We start from the raw sequence: 17,639 nt of genomic DNA on the forward strand, positions 1-17,639 counted from the left end.
AAAAATACTGACCCCCTTTGGGGCAAATGTTCAGCAGCATTAGGACAAATAGCACAGAGAGTTAGAACCAAACATGAAATCAGTTGTGGTTAAGAATAGAAAATAAAATTACACAAGGGAAGCTAAAATTTGTAACTTTCAAGTAAAATTCAAAAGGCAAGCAATATACATACATTCAAGCGTATAGTGCAGTACAGGCTAAAACTTAAATGATAGTGTGTTAAATTGCAGCAAATATATGTAAACATCCACACACAATTATTCCTCAAAAGTGGTTAACATTTGTGACAAGTGATGGCGGCATTATATTTTACTTTATTGTCCTTAATGATATCAGGGCAATGAAACCATAAACTTTAACCAGTATTTTTAACAATGTGAAATCATCAGTTCAGCCATGTGAAGCAGGTAATTATCACATCAGCTGAAAAAAAATCCATATCGTGCATACAGTATAAGATGTAGTTTACAGACAGCCGAGGGAAATAAGAGCAAAGATGTAGAGAGCAAAGATCGATGATCTGATATTTCAAAGCTCTGACCAAACCAAAACTGAAACATAAGAAACATATTTTAATTTTAATAGAACATTTTCCCAAAAAATCAAATGATTATGTATATATATATATATATATATATATATATATATATATATATATATATATATATATATATATATATATATATATACATATATACATATATACATATACATATACAGCTAAAAATTACTCTGTTGAGATTTCCAGTAATTTTATTTACTGTAAAATTTTCCTGCCAATTGTAAGTATACAGCAGCTTACTATATACATATTATACAGTAATTACATCTTCATTTTACAGTAATAATGCTGTAGAAACTAGAGAAATTGCTGTATACATATTATAGAGTAAGGATTAATTAATTTCACAGTACTAATGCTGTGAAAATACCGAAATCTGTTACAGTGTTGCATTTTTAATAATCAAATTCATTAAAATAACAGTTCAACAATGTCTGCTTGTGGTTGCTCACTTACAGTAAGATACAACCATCCTGTTTATATAAGTGGAAAAACTCAAATACAGTGTCATATGTTTAACAGAGCAACCTCAATATGTATATTTTAGTAACGCAGGTCAAATTTTTTTAAAATTTAAATTTATTAAATTAATCAGTCAACACTGGTTGCTCTCTTACAGTATAATAGACAACTATTCCCGTTCAGTTACAGCGGCATCCACTGTAGGCAACTGTAATTAGATTATAATAATCATTACAATCACTCATTCTTCCAGGTAGGCTCTGGATTTGAATGTAATCTGGGATTTGGTGGCTCAGTGCTGAGTGGTGCAGAAACCCAGAAACTAGCCTCCACTTAACTCACATACACATAATTCCACACAATATACAAGTGAGACATACTCTGAACATCTGAGAGTTGAAGAATATGAAAGATTTTATGTGTGTTTACAATACAAAATGTGCAGAAAATTGCTATTAAAGGAGTAGATTAAAGCTCAATAAATCACAGAGAAGTAGATTTTAAAGTGCTCTTCACTGATTGACATATTTTCTGGCAACAGGGACCAACAACTGACTGTTATGTAATCTTAGTGCAATGCTTGGCCGTAACAGTCTGGTAATTGCAGATGTGCCTGAAGGATTATTGTCTGACAACTAGGAGACCATTCACTGTGTTATTTTCAGGGGCTGTGCTGAGCGTCATGGCAGTGGACTAAAATCAGAAAATACTCTGGTTAAAATTTGATGACTGCCCGGGAACATCTCTGTCGGACGCTGTGGAAGTGGTTTAAAATACCTCTGACTAGCACTCGTGTGTATATGACCTTCTTTACAGTTTTAACTCCTGAATAAGAAGGAAATAAAAATGGTTTTAGTTAAATTAAATAAAAACAATATATAATAATGTATCACTGTTGTTATCTGTCACATCACCCACAACTTTAGCATTTAGCATTATGGTTTTGATCTGTTTTGTTATCTCATTTTGTATATCACATCTACTAATATACATATATATATACATATTATATTACTATAAATAAATATTCTATATTACAAATGCACATTATTAATTTCAAATGTATACTGTGCTATTAGCCTTTAAATATATGTACATATTTATATCCTTTCACTACATTTATCGCATACTATATTCTTATATATATATATGTGTGTGTGTGTGTGATTATATCTATTTACACTGTGAAAAGATGCTGTGCTGCCTTATCAATTTATATATAAAAAAATGTTTTAATATTTTTTCTTTGTATAATACACACCTTGTGTGTATAATACACACCTTGTGTGTATTATAATGTGTGCAGTTATCTTGTACAATCATCCATCTGTATAAGCGTATGGTTTGTGTATACAGTTTTTAAACACCCCTCTGAATTCACAGTCAAGTCAGTCACACACACACACACACACACACACTCCTCTGCCAGGTGCACGGTCATGTGAGGTAAGCTCATCTTGTCAGTCATTCTTTATTAATACAGGATTACGTTTATTCTCAATCCCAAACTCACACCTCACTCCACGGGCTCTTCAAACAAAAGTACACACGCTGTCTGCCTAGGACCGTCACAGGTAGCAAGGCAGTCAGGCAGCTGTGTGCCTCCAGCTGGAGTCCCAGGAGTTTCATCATTTTTCAGTGTCCATGGGGGCCTGCTGCTGTTCACCTGGCTGCTAATAGGAGCTTTAACAGACAACAGGTGGATCTCTGCAAGAAAAAAATACACTGCAGTTTTGTTTATCCAGTTTAATGAAGGTAAGACAATAATTTAATCTCTATGATAGCCTTTAGAGCAAGAAAATGTGACAAGAGAAGGTTATAAAGTATTTTAAAGTATGGAAGTTTAAATTATCTAAACATTTACATGGTGAATGCCACATCCAGTTGTTTTCTTTTAACTTCTTAAACCGCAACATAACTCTCAGCCAATTCTTTCCCTCTTTTCTAGATGTTTCCTTGGTCTGCTGTTTTCTCCCTTGAGCCCAAAGTGCCAGGCCAACGCAGCACTGAGGAGCTGGTGACCAACACTCTGATGCTGGAGTTGGGGGCCATGGTGAAGCGTACTGAACGCATCCGTTTGGAGAGAGCAACAGAGGGTCGCCGTCGCCGTCGCAGCTCCTCCTCCACAGCTGATTACAGCTGGCTGGCCAACACCCCGACCCCACAGCCCTATGAGCTGACGCCCAACGACCTGCTGGAACTGCAGGACCTCTGTGCCAAGATCCCTCCTGCACAGTGTGGCCCTTTGATCGTCAGGTGAGAAAGATGGCGATACACATACTGTAGATTCAAAGAGAGGTGTGTAACTGTTACTGAAACTGAGAAAGCATGACTGAAACAGAGAGTGAGATGTAGAGGCAGATACAAGCAGAAAGGTGCAGACAAATAAGAGCTGGCGAACCAGCGACAACATTTGAGAATAAAAGAGAGAGGGAGGTTGGTTGAAGGAGGAAGGTTGAAATGGACAAACCCAACGAGGGACAAAAAGCATGAAATACATACATAGAATATGAAGAAGAAACAGAAGAAGAGAGAGCTGCAGGATTTCAATCTAATCCCTTTAACACCCTTAACTATAACCTAGAAAGTAAGCTGATAGTCTCACATCCCCATTCTTGCTCCAGAAGACTTTGTGCAGGACAAAACGCCCATTTAACCCATTCAGTTTCCATCAAAACCCAACCAGAGATCCTAAACCGTGCTTCAACACCTGTTCTTTCCAACTTTTGCATTACAGGGGCAGGGTTTAAGCTAATATAATTAGTTGGTGAATCAATCAAGCCGTATTTCTATTGAATGTACCTGGAACTTTCAGTCCAAAGCATCTACTTTTCTGGGAATTAAAAATTTTCTTCAGCCTGCTGCTGTCTGCATTTCCACTGTGATCTAAAGACCCGTCAAGATTAGGTAAATTAATCTGCTGATGGTGAAAAAGTGAAAAGATGCTTTTACTTGTCATTTTTGCGTTTGACCAAACAAACACAAGGTCTGGACTTTGTCGTTTTTCCATCTGTCATATGCTTTCCTCCATAACGGCATGGTAATGTGTTGAAGAAGAGTAAATTAAAAAAACAAACTGTTTTGCTGCTGCAGATTCATAAAAATGGTGGCTGAAATATAATCCTGTGAGTACTCGGCTAATCGGAAATGTTCAGTGCTGCAAGCCACATCCCCAAAGTTCAGCACATTTGTAAAATAGTACCCCCCCAGCAGGAACTTTTTGAAATGATGTTCCCCAGGATTTAATTTAGATCTTGGTCCTTGCCGTGGAAACACACTGAGTTCCTCCAAAGGTTCCTAATCCTTCAGGAAAGTTTCAGCAATGGAAACACAGTTGATCAACAGAAAATTGTTTTTTTTTTGTTTTTTTTTAACGTCACTATAAATAAATAACATGGAACTTTATAGTGGCATTTCACATACTGTACATACTTTCTGGATGTATATATTTGAATATATATATTTTTTATATTATATATATTCTATTTTATTCTATGTGTGTAGCATGAAGGGGTTACAACTGGCATTTAATAGACCTTTTTCATAACAGCCTATTTCATATCAATATTGCTGCCCTGAAAAAGGTCTTGTACAACCCCGAGTTGTAAAATGAGAACAAATTATTCTTGATACCTTCATATGATCCACATTCCAGCATATTTTAGTATCCAACCAGTGGAGTACTGAGTGGTTCTGGATCCCTTTAAAAGATGGTATTGCCTACTCGGTGGCAGTGGCATGTTGCTTATGTGCTTGTCTGACCCATAGACAGTAAAATAAATAGTGAACGCAGCGTCTGTGACATCACCAAGAGATTCCTGAGGAGCCATTTTGAAGCTCACAGTGTAGTGGCTCTGGCCATCGCCATCTTCTTAAGGCCTGACTCGGCTAACTCCCACATAATCCAAAAATGGGCAAAGAGGTGGAGCGTAGGTGGACCTATGTCACCCGAATACAGCGTCTACCTGGAGGATAACCACCTGTCACTCGAAGTGTCCAGTGTGCATAATTTTAAACCTTAATTTAATTTAAACAGGTGCATTATATAAAAATTCACCCACCATACAGCTGTCATGAAGGGGGAAATTAGCTACAGAGAGGAAAACTATTTTTTGCACAAGGGTGTAAACATGTTTATTTCTGCTGTTCATTTGAGCACTTTAAAATGAGGGTCTATGGGGATTGACTCGCTTTCAGATTCAGCCTCAAGTGGCCACTCGAAGAACTGAAATATTTGACAATTCTGTGTTGGCTTCACTCTTCAGGCCTGGAGGTTGCTGCTTGGTCTGACTTGTTTCTATTTTACTTTTTACCTTAACATTTTCTGTAAATGTGTATGAGTGTATGTGTATTTTAGCTCAGGTTGTTCCTAGTAATCACAGTTATTCCTCCCACAGGTTCAGGAGATTGGTGTCACAGATGGAGCCTGAGGTCCACGAGGTTCCTCGACTGTTTCGCTCTGTTCTAAACGACTTTGTAGACGACTTGAACGGCAATGAAGATGTGCACGACAACATCATTGAGAAGCAGCAGCGCAGCAAGAGCCTTTCTTTCGATACTTTCCGCACCAAGTTCCGCACGGGTCAGTTCTTCAAGGGTGGCGGCATGAGAGGCTCCAGGGGTAATCTGCAGCAGTTGGATTGGTCTGATGAGGAGGAGGATGGAGAAGGGGAGGTGGAGGCCATCAAGGCCAGGGCGAGGAAAGGAAGGAGCAGGAGTATGCCAGAGATCAGTCCTATGGAGCAGAGTGCCCATGGGTGAGAGAAGGGTACGAGAGGGTCGGGGGAGAGACAATGCAGAGAGAACGGTGTGAGAGAGAAGAGGAATTCTGATAGGGGGAGAAAATGAGGAGAAAGAGCAGGAGAGAAAGTGAGTACAAAATAAAGATGAGTCATTTTGTAAATATGGGAGGGAGGAGGAAAAAGGGAGAGTAGCATTCAGTGAAAAAAAGGGACAGAATAGATTTGAAAAAAAGAGAGAAAAAGTTTAGAGGGTGGGCTTAGAACAATTTATTGACTTTCAGGAGCACTGTCTAACTGCAAATGAAACTTGAAGTCTTTAGTCCATCCCCAAAGCATTACCGGTTTGTTTTTTTTAAGATTCTGAAACATGTGGTTAGCATTTTTTATGCTGATGGGTAAAAACTTGAGCCACGTTTCCACAGCAGGAACTTTACAGAGGGACAAGGAACCTTCGGAACCTTTTAATAATCTGCAGCCACAAACTAGTTTGTTTTTTGTTCCCTTTTCTTCAACACATCGACATATGAGCCACAGAAGACAGCATAAGATGGACCAACAACAAAGTCTGGCCTTGTTGAGCATTTATGCCATCAGGTGGAAATTGCGTACTGTTGTTGCAATGCTGCATAAAAATGATACCTGTCTGTTGCTAAATATGACGTCATTGTTGTTGTATAATCGTGAGCAAAAATTACACGCAAAAACAGCTGCTGCATATTCACACATCTACAGACTAATTTACCTAATCTTTGCAGGTCTTTAGACAAAAGTGGAGACAACAATGAGCTAAAGGAACCTTTTAGTTACTTGGAAAAGAGATCCTTGGACTAAGATTTTGGGTATGGTGGGTGGAAACAAGGTTTAAGAGTCTACACTCATGCTAGTGGCTCTGTGAGATACTGTGGTGCTTTGAGCTAGATGCTAATGTTAGCGTGCTAACATGTTCACCATGTTCGCCATCTTAGTTTAATGTGTCAGTGTGCTAACATTTGCTAATTAGCACTAACCACAAGGTACAGCTGTGGCTGAAGGGAACATGAATGTGTGTACCAATATTTATTTAAAATATGCATCAAGACATTTCAGTCAGAAAATGTTACATTAGGATACATCTGGGGACCATGAAGGTCTGTGTAAAATGTCATGGCAATCAATCCACTAGTTGCTGAGAGGTTTTAGTCTGGACCAAGGTGGTGGACTCACCAGCAAACCAACAGCATCCATAGAACCACGCCACCAGCATGGCAAAAAAATTAAATCTGCAGCATGAGATCTTGTTGAATAAAATCTTGCTTACACTGCTAACCTTCACATGCTTCAGAAATCCTTGAAAAACAAACTCATGCAAGGACTCTTGATGAATCACACACGTGTCACGCACTGTCTCTTTAAAAACATGTTGTGTAACAGACAGGTCAATCTCCTGCAGGGTTCGGCTCGGGCCATTCATCTGTATATTCAGCAGTTCATTCACAGTTTGGCTCCTGATCACCTGCTCAGTTGGCAGGTGTTCTCATAGTGCATCCATCAAGCAAATGCTTTCAATTTGGGGAAATGAATACAACGATCGTACACTTGTATATGGGTAAAAACGGCTGTTTTTTCTTTTTCTTTTTTTTTTTTTTTTACAAAGATGTCTGTTGTTTTTTGTCTAAATGTAGGTGCAGCTGTGTATCAGAGACTAAATGTGACTTCTGGCCTGTTGAATATCTGTTAAGTGTACATTTTTTAAGTCTAGTAGCCTTCAAGCTTTTATACAAAAGAAATAAAAGATTCATGGACCTCTATCACCTCACTGTGGTTGTAAAATGCAAAATATTTCTATGTAAATCTGCCTGGGGCCGGTGCTGTGATTAATAAATATATGCCATGCATCTTTGTGGTGTACATGTGTTCAATATAATCACAAAACTTCACCAGCTTAGCACACCTCTGTTGAATTGCCTTAGCCTCCCAGCCCAAGCATGGCTAATTATATCACTGCTGACTAATCCTCTTATCCCAAGAAAATCTCAGTCATGAATGCCAGCACCCCATTATTGTTTTATTAATATGCACTTTCTTACCAATACATCATTATCACTATTTGCACTTTATACATTGAAGTCAAGGCATTTGGCTAAAAAAAACAGACAGGAAAAAAATAGGAAGGATGTTTTGTTTCTTCTTAAAAAGCTGTGGTCATTTAAATAACATCTGGTATATTAAAGAGAGATAAGGAGGGAAAGCAACTACAACGGTGACATCCAACCAGACACTTCAGGGAATACGGCTGATTGAATCATTAGTGGGCCTTCACGACCAGCCTAACCCCTTCATAAGCACTGATGTCAAACCTGGATCCTGTTCAGATACTTCTATGCTCAAGTCTCTCTGCAGCACTGACGGTGCAACACTTTTTCAACCATTAAACCTGCCAAATGGCCGGCAACCAAACAGTTTGATATAAAACAGCGTTCTTACATAGCTTATCATCAACATTTAGTGCAGCTCCTGCCTGAATTATCCCAGCAAAGTTCCCTTAAGCGGCCTCTTCTGCCTTCGGGACACAAAATGCTGGACCACAGCGAGTGTCTTCGTATTGTGTCACAGTTCTATAAGAGTACCCATTTGGCAAATAAACTTTGAAAGCAGAACAGAATATAAGTGAATAAAAAAAATATTTCACATCATTACTAAATGGTGGAGAATTGCTGATAAACAAGTGACACAGTCATGCTCTTCAATAAAAAGTAAGTAAACTAAGAAGAAAAATTATCCTACGATAAACTCCAGTTCTGTTGTTTGGCCTTGAAATAATAATAATAATAATAATGGATGATGCGGTAAAGGGGGTAAACAATAAAAAAAAATTAAAAAGACAGTTTGCAGAATCAAACCATTAAATTATAGCCATTTTGATTAAATGTTTATGAATAATTGGTCAAAGTACAATACAGAGCATTTTTTCTTTTGCTCTCTCTCTATACAAAGTGGGGATTTTAGATAATTTATTCTTTCATTTTGACAGAGTTCGACATCTTCATTCTTCATTGAATTGTCGAATTAAGATCAAGAGTCTGTGGCTTGGGAATACCCGAGAAGTCTGTGTTAATGGAAAAAAGTCTCAAGCCTCCATCAAACTTTCACTTCGACAGAGAAGTCTGTCCTTCAAATGTGTTGCCTGGACGTGTCGTCTCAGTCCAGCTTTAGTTTTACTTCTCCTCGTTCGCTGCCCCCGCCCCCCCGAATTAGTCGTCCCTCTTTTCTTTAAGCAAAGAAGACGACAAAGATGATGAAGAAGATGATGAGCACAAGAAAGATCTTGATCATCAGCCAGCGGTTGGAGGAGACTGACTGGAAGTATTTGAGGATCTCTGTGTGGGCAGCCTCCACATTCAGCTGGGTGTCCTCCACGTTTGCGTCAATCCTGTGAGAGAAGCACAAAAGATAATTCTTTTAAAACAGCTGCAATTCAAATGATGTGTGATCAATTTACTTTCAAATCGGTCACTTCAGGAAATAAATGCCAAGTTGTATCTTCATTAATTTAGTTCACATATGATATGTGAAGGATCACAAGCACCTGAATTTCACATGTAATAATTTAAAATAGTCAGCATCTGAATTCTAAAAGTCCTCGTCGGTACTTAATTTTTCTTCTGTACTCCCAGTTTCTTGTTTCTTTAGAGGAACAGTTTGACCTCCTGGAAAACATGCTAGTCTGCTCGCTTGCTGAGTTACAAAAGAAAACACCATTCTCAGGTGATCACCCAATATTAGTGATCAATAAATGGTGATGCGTTTCACATTTTATAATATGGCTCCATTTGCAGGTTATACAGGCAGTAAATTGATCTTGCAAAATAGTGAGCCCACACTGATGTATGACAGTTGTGTTATAACATGTTTGTAATTGCTTATCAATTATTAATAATGCGTTTACAACCTACTTAATAAAGTAATTATTAACCATTTATAAATCTTTATAATAGCAGTCTTTTTCTTCAGTGGTACCGAATGGATTAATTAGTGAGTTTAAGAGATCATGGCATTTGGATTTTTTAGCCTCTGACAGAGCCAGGTTAGCTGTTTCCAGTCTTTGTACTAATCTAACCTGGCAAGAGCTTCATATTTACAGCATTAGACAATTTTACCAACCTTCTCTAACTCTCAGTGAGCAAGCAAACTAACATATTTCCCAAAATGTCAAACTATTCCTAACTAGTTTCTCATCATTTCCTTCATTTCTGAGAGATCTCATTTCCCTTGACCCTCTGTCTTACCTCTGGATGGTCTCCTCTTGCTCTTTGACCATGTGAGCCAGCTGCTGGAATATAGAGCCCAGCTCCACGATGGTGCTCTCAATGTTTTGCATGGTGTCTGCACGGCTCTGGATGTATGAGTCCTGTCATAGCACAGCCAGTATAATTTTAAAATTAGATCACGTTGGAACACATAAACCCACTGTTTATCTATCTGGTCACATTTTTAGTTGCGAGTATTTGTGTTAAGTTTCTGGTGGATCCATTTCCTGCTTATAGTGGGTAACTAATATTACCCTAGACAATGACAAATATACACTGACAGTCTACCTGCTCATCAATAAGCTGGAGCTGCAGGGGATTGGTCTGAGAGTCCATATTGATGGCTACATCCCCCATACTCCTGGACTCATCCTGCATCAGGACCGAGCTCTCTGAAGGGAGACAACAAGCAAAACACACACACATGTTCAATAAGATCAAACAGAAATCCTCAATGGTAGAGGGGAATAGCATAAAGAACAGCGGGCACATACAGTAGCTAGTTATACCCGCTGGGAGAGTCAACATTCCAGGGAAATACCTTTTAAATTTGAGGTTGTATTGCCCTGGTAGTCATAGCGCGGCTCGCGAGCTGCATGCGGCTCCTGGGCCCCTTTTTTGCGGCTCCCTAAAATATTTTTTAATTTTTGCATTATAGATGACCAAATACAGTTATAACGTTATATATCATATTCACAAGGATTTCGAGCAGTTCCCTATTACAACAGCTGATTTAAAAGTACACTGCCAGTCCAAATGTTTCTGTACATTTATGGCATTTGTGCCTAAATTCCAACCAAACTGCCCATTGTAAATTAGCCTATTAGGAAAACTAATAGGCATATAAGAACTTTAAAAACAAAAGATATTTCGTTTCTTTATTAATAAAAAACAAGTAAGATTTAAGTTTGTCTTTTCTTTTGCATTAGCACACATTTGCTTCCACGAGTATTTCAAAAATGTATTTAAGCACCCGTTTCTGGTTAACATTTTGATAGTAATAGTATGTTATTAAAAGAACTGGACAGCGGTGCTACAGCAGCCTAATTACAGTGATGATAATTAAAGTCATTTTCAATTAGTTGGTTTTATTTTCAGCAAAATAAAACCAATACTTTAGTATTAATAGTATGATTAAATGTGAGCACAATGTTTGAGATTTAGTCAAAAAGGCTGTAATATAAGCTGTTCATTAACATTTGACTGGCAGTGTAAATGTGTCTGCACAGGAACCATCTGAGCTCCCTAATTAGAGGGTCTCTGGTAAGAAGCCTGTTTAGCAAAACGTTCAGCTATTTGTTTAGCAAAATGGTGAGCTCGGCAGGAGCCAGACATGTCGATTATTATCTCAAAGCCAAAAAAACAGAAACAATAAAGGTGTGTTCACTCTATTACACTTTTTAAAACTGCCAGCACAAGTTTTGTGTTTGTTTGAGGTCACTTGATTTCAAAAGCTGGGATGAGGAGGATATAATTTGTGAGGTGTAGAGGTTTTACTACAGAATGAGACCAAAATGTTATGACAGAAACTTACAGTTATCTCATAACCTTGTCTGTGCTGTAGGAGATTATATTATTAGGTTATGGCTCAAACAAAGTGATGCGTTTTTTGACACAAAATATGTGGTGAAAAAATGCCAAAAATAGAGTGAACACGCCCTTTTGAAGCAAGAACAGCATGCTGTGTTTATGTTTGTGCCATTACTTTAACGCGAGACCCTTGTAAAAAAAATCACAATAAGTGTAAGACTAAAGCTAAGATGAGGATAGACTTACTGAAGTTGTTGGCCATCAGAGGGGAAGAAGAGACAGGAGGCTGGGAGAACTGCTCTCTCCTGCTACGCTGCTGCTTCAGGTTCTGCAGGAAAAGAGACAAATAATGGAAGAGGTAAACAAGACTGTGAAGAAACCTGTGACCCATTTCAAAACTTTAGTTTTCAGTATCTTATACCTTTAAATAAAAAAGTAAACGTTTCTCACCTCTGTTCTGACTTCTAGGACTGATTTGAAGTCATTGGACATTGAAGCCAGTTTGGACTGTGGACAACAAAAGATACAGCAAAGTTAAACCGTGCAGCTTAATTCAGCTGTGTACATTAGTTACAGAGCACCAATTTGTGAACAAGAATGCTACAAACATTTTCTGATGCCATTATATACGAGATCTAAAACTATTTTACAAAGGAGTATTAGAGCTACATTAAAGAACAGAGGAGAGACTTTTGGCTTTCACCTCCTCTGAGATGCCTAGGCATATGAAAAAATAAATCAGGAAGAATGACTCAAAATAATGAGAATAAAATCAAAATGTCAAGAACAGAGGCAGAATTGTATTCAAAATCAACATTTCAACTTAATTTTCAAAATGCTAAATTAAAAAAATCATGCCTGGCCCTTACAATCTTCTATACTATTTCCATTAAAAAAACTGTATCTTTTCATATTACACGCTTCCCTCAATAATGTAACAATGCTGAAAATAAAGAATATTTCAAATTGAAATATTGCTATTGCTTTTCAGATTAATTTCAAAACTTCTGCTTAAATTGGTAAATAAATAGATTAAAGAAAAAAAAAAAACACTGACTATAAAAGTTTCCCATAATTAAAACAGTTCACTGCACTTGGACTCACATATAATATAGAACGAATTAGAACTTATTGTAGATACCTGTAATGACACCACTATAGTGTTAGAATGGGTTTGGATATGTCGGCCGCCCGGAGCTCCGCGGGACCTCACCAAGTCCTGCAGCTGTGCTATCTGTTTGTTTAGACTGTTGATGTCCTGTAAACAAACACAGCAGAGGTGGATTTATATATACGTATGTACACACACATGGTCTACTCATAACACACTGTATTATTTGCAAAACCACATTTCATGTTAATTTAACTCACTTGTTTAATGATGTACGTGAGCTCCTCGATCTCCACTGCCTTGTCATCAAATAGAGATTTTCTTTTTGCCACTAAAACATCAAAGCAACAGTATGTAGAATAAGCACTTTCAACTTTATGCCACGTAAATAATATTTTTATAACATTTTATGACATTAAAATAACTTTAAAGGAACACTTACAAATAGTGAGTTTTTCCAGTTTGGCGAATGTATTGCTCAAGTCTTTTCCAATTCTCCTACAAGGAAACAAACAGACAACCATTTAACTTTCTTTGTCATAATACTAAGGGAGAACTCTAACATGGGGACAGATGTTTGTGTCCTAACCAGGAGTTAGATTATATCAGTTTTATCTCTGTGGTATGTCTCTTCTTGCTTTCAGTCTTTGTGCAGTGCTACTCCAACATGGCCCAGAGAAATCCCTCTACCACAAACCTGTATCAATCTTCTCATTTAACTTGCAGCCAGACAATAAACATGATTTCTATTTGAGTATGCTATACAAGTGTTTTAAAGACGTACTTCACATGCAGTAACAATGAAGCTGATAATAATGTGGGAATACAAATAATGCAACACCCATCTTCAACAGAAAAGACAAAGTACACTCAGCAAATATTTCTGAGCTAAGAAAACAGACTATGAGGAACTTACTTGGCCATAACTGTGAAGTCACTGCGCTGCCTGAGGGCATTGAGAGCAGGTTTACTGGGCTGGACTCCATTCTGCCAGGGAAGGTTAAAAAAACAAAACAAAACAAACAAAAAAAAAAGTATGAAATGATTATTGTCCATCCAATACTGGATTGTTGAAGCTGTTACCAGTAGTGATATTTGAGGGTTTAAAAGGAATCTGGTAAAGATGAAGTAGCCAATATTGCCCTTTAAGCACACAGACAAATATGTTTAACTACCTTTTAAAGAACTACAACCACAATATGGAATATTTATAGTTAAAAAATAAACTTGTTAGTGGTCTCTTGTAGACAAACTACAGGATGCAGCTAAGACAGTGTTTCTATATGCCCTCAAACAGATTTTTAGTGTTTCTGTGCCTTGACCTACAGCAATTGGTTGTTTCATAATCATTCATCATTTACACCAATCAATTTGTTTTGGATAACTAATTATGCTGAATGTATTGGAACAGTTGACTGACAGCAATTTACCTTTACTTTCTAATATGTTTTTTCAACAACAAACAGCATAAATACAATCAAATTATTGCCATCCTCAGTGGATCCAAAACTAGACCCCCAGAGGGGACTTTACGTCAGTGATGCTTGGTGCTCAAACAACTGATGGACAATGTTTCCCAGATCAGTCTGTAATGTTATCATCACTTTTTTGTTACTACTGTTTAGATTCCCCTAGATGCAAATTAAAAAATTGAACTACAAATTATTTCCTGGGTGTAAATGTATATAAATAGTATACATTGTTTTAGTTTATATTTTATTACATTTTGTATTAATTATATGTATATATGTTCTATATGTGTAGCATAAAAGGACTAGAACTTCCATTCTGTTATGCAATTCTGTGTTGTATAATAAAAGACACTGATACTTTGAAAAGGGAACCAAAACCAAAAGTAACCAAAACAAAATTTATCAGCACTAGAAAAAAATACAGTGTACTTGCAATTTACATGTTATAAAGTTGGACCAAATGCCTAATTTGACACGAAGGGATCTGATTATTTTTATTGTGTTGTGATGTTGGGTGTCCTGTTGTGCCAACATACCGGTCTGCCCTGGAGAGATTTACAGGCTGACTGAAACTCGAGGGTCCGGTCACGGCACGTCATCCTGCCGCCAGTTAGAGGGTCAACAGCCCACTGTAGACCAGAAACCACTTGAGGACTGAGGGTCCTACTCCTCTGCTGTGTGGTGAATAAATAGGAAGACCTCCGTGTGTGTGGACAAACTCACATCCAAGGTGGAGTATCCTTCATGGGCAAATGTACACACATGTCTGCAGTAAAGGAAAAAAAAAGATGACTCAAAACAATGTTCAGCCAACAGGATAACAGAAAGGATATTATAGTTAAGTAAACTAAAAAGTAAAACTAGGTGTGAAAAACATTTAAGTTAACTTAAATTAAAAATTACAACATTTAGAAAAAAAAAAAAAAAAACTGAAACAAATACTTAAAAAACTAACCAAGCATAATGAGGCATTGGTGCATATGTTTATTGAGCCTGGGATGTCTATAGTACATGACTGTGAGCCTTCACAAAGTAAAATACTGATAATACTGAAATACTCCCTATATTATGATTAAAAAACACTGAGCGCAATAAAAAACTAAATTGAAACTAAATATTTTAAACAGTAAAAACTAAACTGAAAGGAGAAGCCCGCGCTGGGAACTAAGTGAAACTAAACTTAATTAAAAACAAAACAAAATAAATGAAAAACATGCGTCTAAAATACAGATGTGGAATAACTCTAGCTGGAGACTTGACAACTGATAAAACACAATTTCATGAAGGCTGGGTGATATGACTTATAAATAATCTCATCTGTTTTAAACCAGCCTGCGACATAGAAAATACATCTGAATATAAATAATTTCTCTAAATTAACATGCCATAAATTCTCAAATAGTACAGACATATGATGATCTTATAGAATATGATGCATGGCTGTAGATAAAAAAAAAAACATCAATCAATAAAGTAGTTGGGGCCGGGTGATAGGGGCAGCGATCCTTTCACAAAATATTAACGAGATCTTTGATAAATAAACATCAGTACTGTGTCTATAATGTTTAAGTGGGTAAAGGCAAATGAAATAACAGCTATAACAGAAAATTGCATTCCTTTACTGTAACACCATCTTCAAAGCAAAAGACAGCACTTAGGCCATATCACGGAAAACAAAAGTTAAGAATATACCCATTCTCATATCACAGAATCGTCACAAAACTGACATATTGCCCAATCCTAGTTAGGTAGGTAAGTCTTAGCGGAAAAAAAAACAGCCGGTACCGTTAGCCAACAGCACGGTTAACACGACTGAAAGACCGACTAAACCACAACAACCGGACAATAAACAGCACATCTGACAACAACTAACAAAAAGAGACACATGCGAGCTAAATATACAGCTAATGATAATTAGGTAACAACGATAATCTTAAGTCTGGACCAGCTCTGTGTGTGTACAGGCCGCCCATCACGACGCACAGCTGATCACGGCCTGACCGGCTAACCACAGGCTAACGATAGCTGTTAGCTCCAGAAAGCTAACCGGGCATTAAGTGCGGTCTCTCCCGCTCTGCGTTGGTAAAATTCGACCTAAATTAGCCGTGTAAGGCTTAACCTTATTTCGAGGACAAAAATTGACCAGTTCCAACTTACTTGAGTCGATATTACTTCATACTTCGAGAGAGCTCGATGTTTCTGGTGAAAACTAGTCTACCCAGGAGTTAAAGTTCCGATCCGGGTCATTTCCGGAATTGACGTCACTGCCACGTCTACTATACCGTGGCAGAAAATCCCTGCAGGCGCCACATATTACCACCAGGCGTCGCCATAGCTCCTGTTTAGTGTATATCACAATCGGAAATACTTTACTGGTCTTCGCTGGGAAGAATAGAAATATATATGGTCATAAAGAAATTATAAGAAAAAATACTAAATATGAATGGTCAGTATGTACAATAACAACAATATATGTATATAGAGCGGATAGAAACTAAGAAATATGTAAAAGTATGTATACCCCAATGTATAACAAAAACAGAAACAAAAAAATATGTTAAAATATGTGTACTACAATAGACAACAACAGTGTACATAAACAATAATTCTGAAAAATGGGGTCTACAAATACACGTGTTAAAATGCAAGAATATTACAAATAAGACTATATTCTCATCTTATATATTCCTATTGTAGGACAGTAGTTCTTCAAATTATTTAGCGTAGTTTATTTGACATCATGAGAAGGAGAACAGTAAATCACAAACAACTACAAAATGTATACGATGAAATGACAAAGTCTAAAACTCCAGTCCAGGTAAATATAGGCAGTGTTCTATTGACAACAAACTAATAAAACAAATGCCTGAACGATCATCAATAAAATCACTTCAATAAAACAGCAGAAAATAAATTCTACATTACCAAGATTCTCATTAACATTTTTTTATTTTTGGGTGTAAATAGATATAGATATAACTGTATATACTGTTTTGTCTTATTTTTTTTTTAAAAAACAACTTTAATTTCTTTGTGCAACCCTGTATTGTATAATGATAAATAAATGACCTTATCTTTCATAAAGGTATGCTATGCAGGATTCTCCTAAAAACAATTCAGTGTCCCCTTTTTGGTGTTCCTGGTAGAACCTTTTAGAAATCCTTTTATAAATGTTCAACTTGGAACCCTAACCCAACTTAAAGGGTTATACCCAGAACCATGTCTGAAAAGTTTCACTCAGAACTCTTCCATGGTGTAATGGTTCCACCCAGAACTCTCTCTGGGGGTTCTATCCAGAACCATTCCACCTTCAAAGTATGCTTACAAGAACCCACCCAGGGAGTTCTTCTGAGAGCCCTTTTATATTCCAAGGGTTTAATCTAGAACCCACTCAGGGGGTTCTACCAAGAACCCTTTAGATTAGTTAATTATTATACTGTGGAATGATATGAGTACATGAAAGTGATGTTATG

At 37.2% G+C, this 17,639-nt stretch overlaps 2 protein-coding genes across 3 annotated transcripts; one reads left to right on the forward strand and one right to left on the reverse strand.

The window, feature by feature from the left end:
• The first annotated feature begins 2,450 nt into the window (after positions 1–2,450).
• LOC146326693 (protein RD3) lies at positions 2,451–6,499 on the forward strand. Its single transcript, XM_084718391.1, has 3 exons — positions 2,451–2,780; positions 2,974–3,281; positions 5,423–6,499. The coding sequence occupies exons 1-3, from the start codon at positions 2,775–2,777 to the stop codon at positions 5,784–5,786; spliced, it is 678 nt and encodes a 225-aa protein (XP_084574517.1). The 5' UTR covers positions 2,451–2,774; the 3' UTR covers positions 5,787–6,499.
• A 1,291-nt stretch (positions 6,500–7,790) lies between these two features.
• stx5a (syntaxin 5A) lies at positions 7,791–16,427 on the reverse strand. Of its 2 annotated transcripts, XM_084719012.1 has the most exons (12): positions 16,324–16,427; positions 14,703–14,932; positions 13,611–13,681; positions 13,137–13,192; positions 12,955–13,025; positions 12,725–12,841; positions 12,034–12,090; positions 11,830–11,911; positions 10,595–10,681; positions 10,342–10,445; positions 10,033–10,154; positions 7,791–9,176 (listed from the first exon to the last, which is right to left on the reverse strand). In XM_084719012.1, the coding sequence occupies exons 2-12, from the start codon at positions 14,763–14,765 to the stop codon at positions 9,017–9,019; spliced, it is 990 nt and encodes a 329-aa protein (XP_084575138.1). In that variant the 5' UTR covers positions 14,766–14,932; positions 16,324–16,427; the 3' UTR covers positions 7,791–9,016. The 2 variants fall into 2 exon arrangements, with proteins under 2 accessions (XP_084575138.1, XP_084575140.1); XM_084719014.1 differs by lacking the exon at positions 10,595–10,681.
• Positions 16,428–17,639: the final 1,212 nt, after the last annotated feature.

The sequence above is a fragment of the Lutjanus erythropterus genome, chromosome 5 (assembly GCF_056507025.1).
Source record: "Lutjanus erythropterus isolate fLutEry1 chromosome 5, fLutEry1.hap2, whole genome shotgun sequence".
In the NCBI taxonomy this organism is placed as follows: domain Eukaryota; kingdom Metazoa; phylum Chordata; class Actinopteri; order Lutjaniformes; family Lutjanidae; genus Lutjanus; species Lutjanus erythropterus.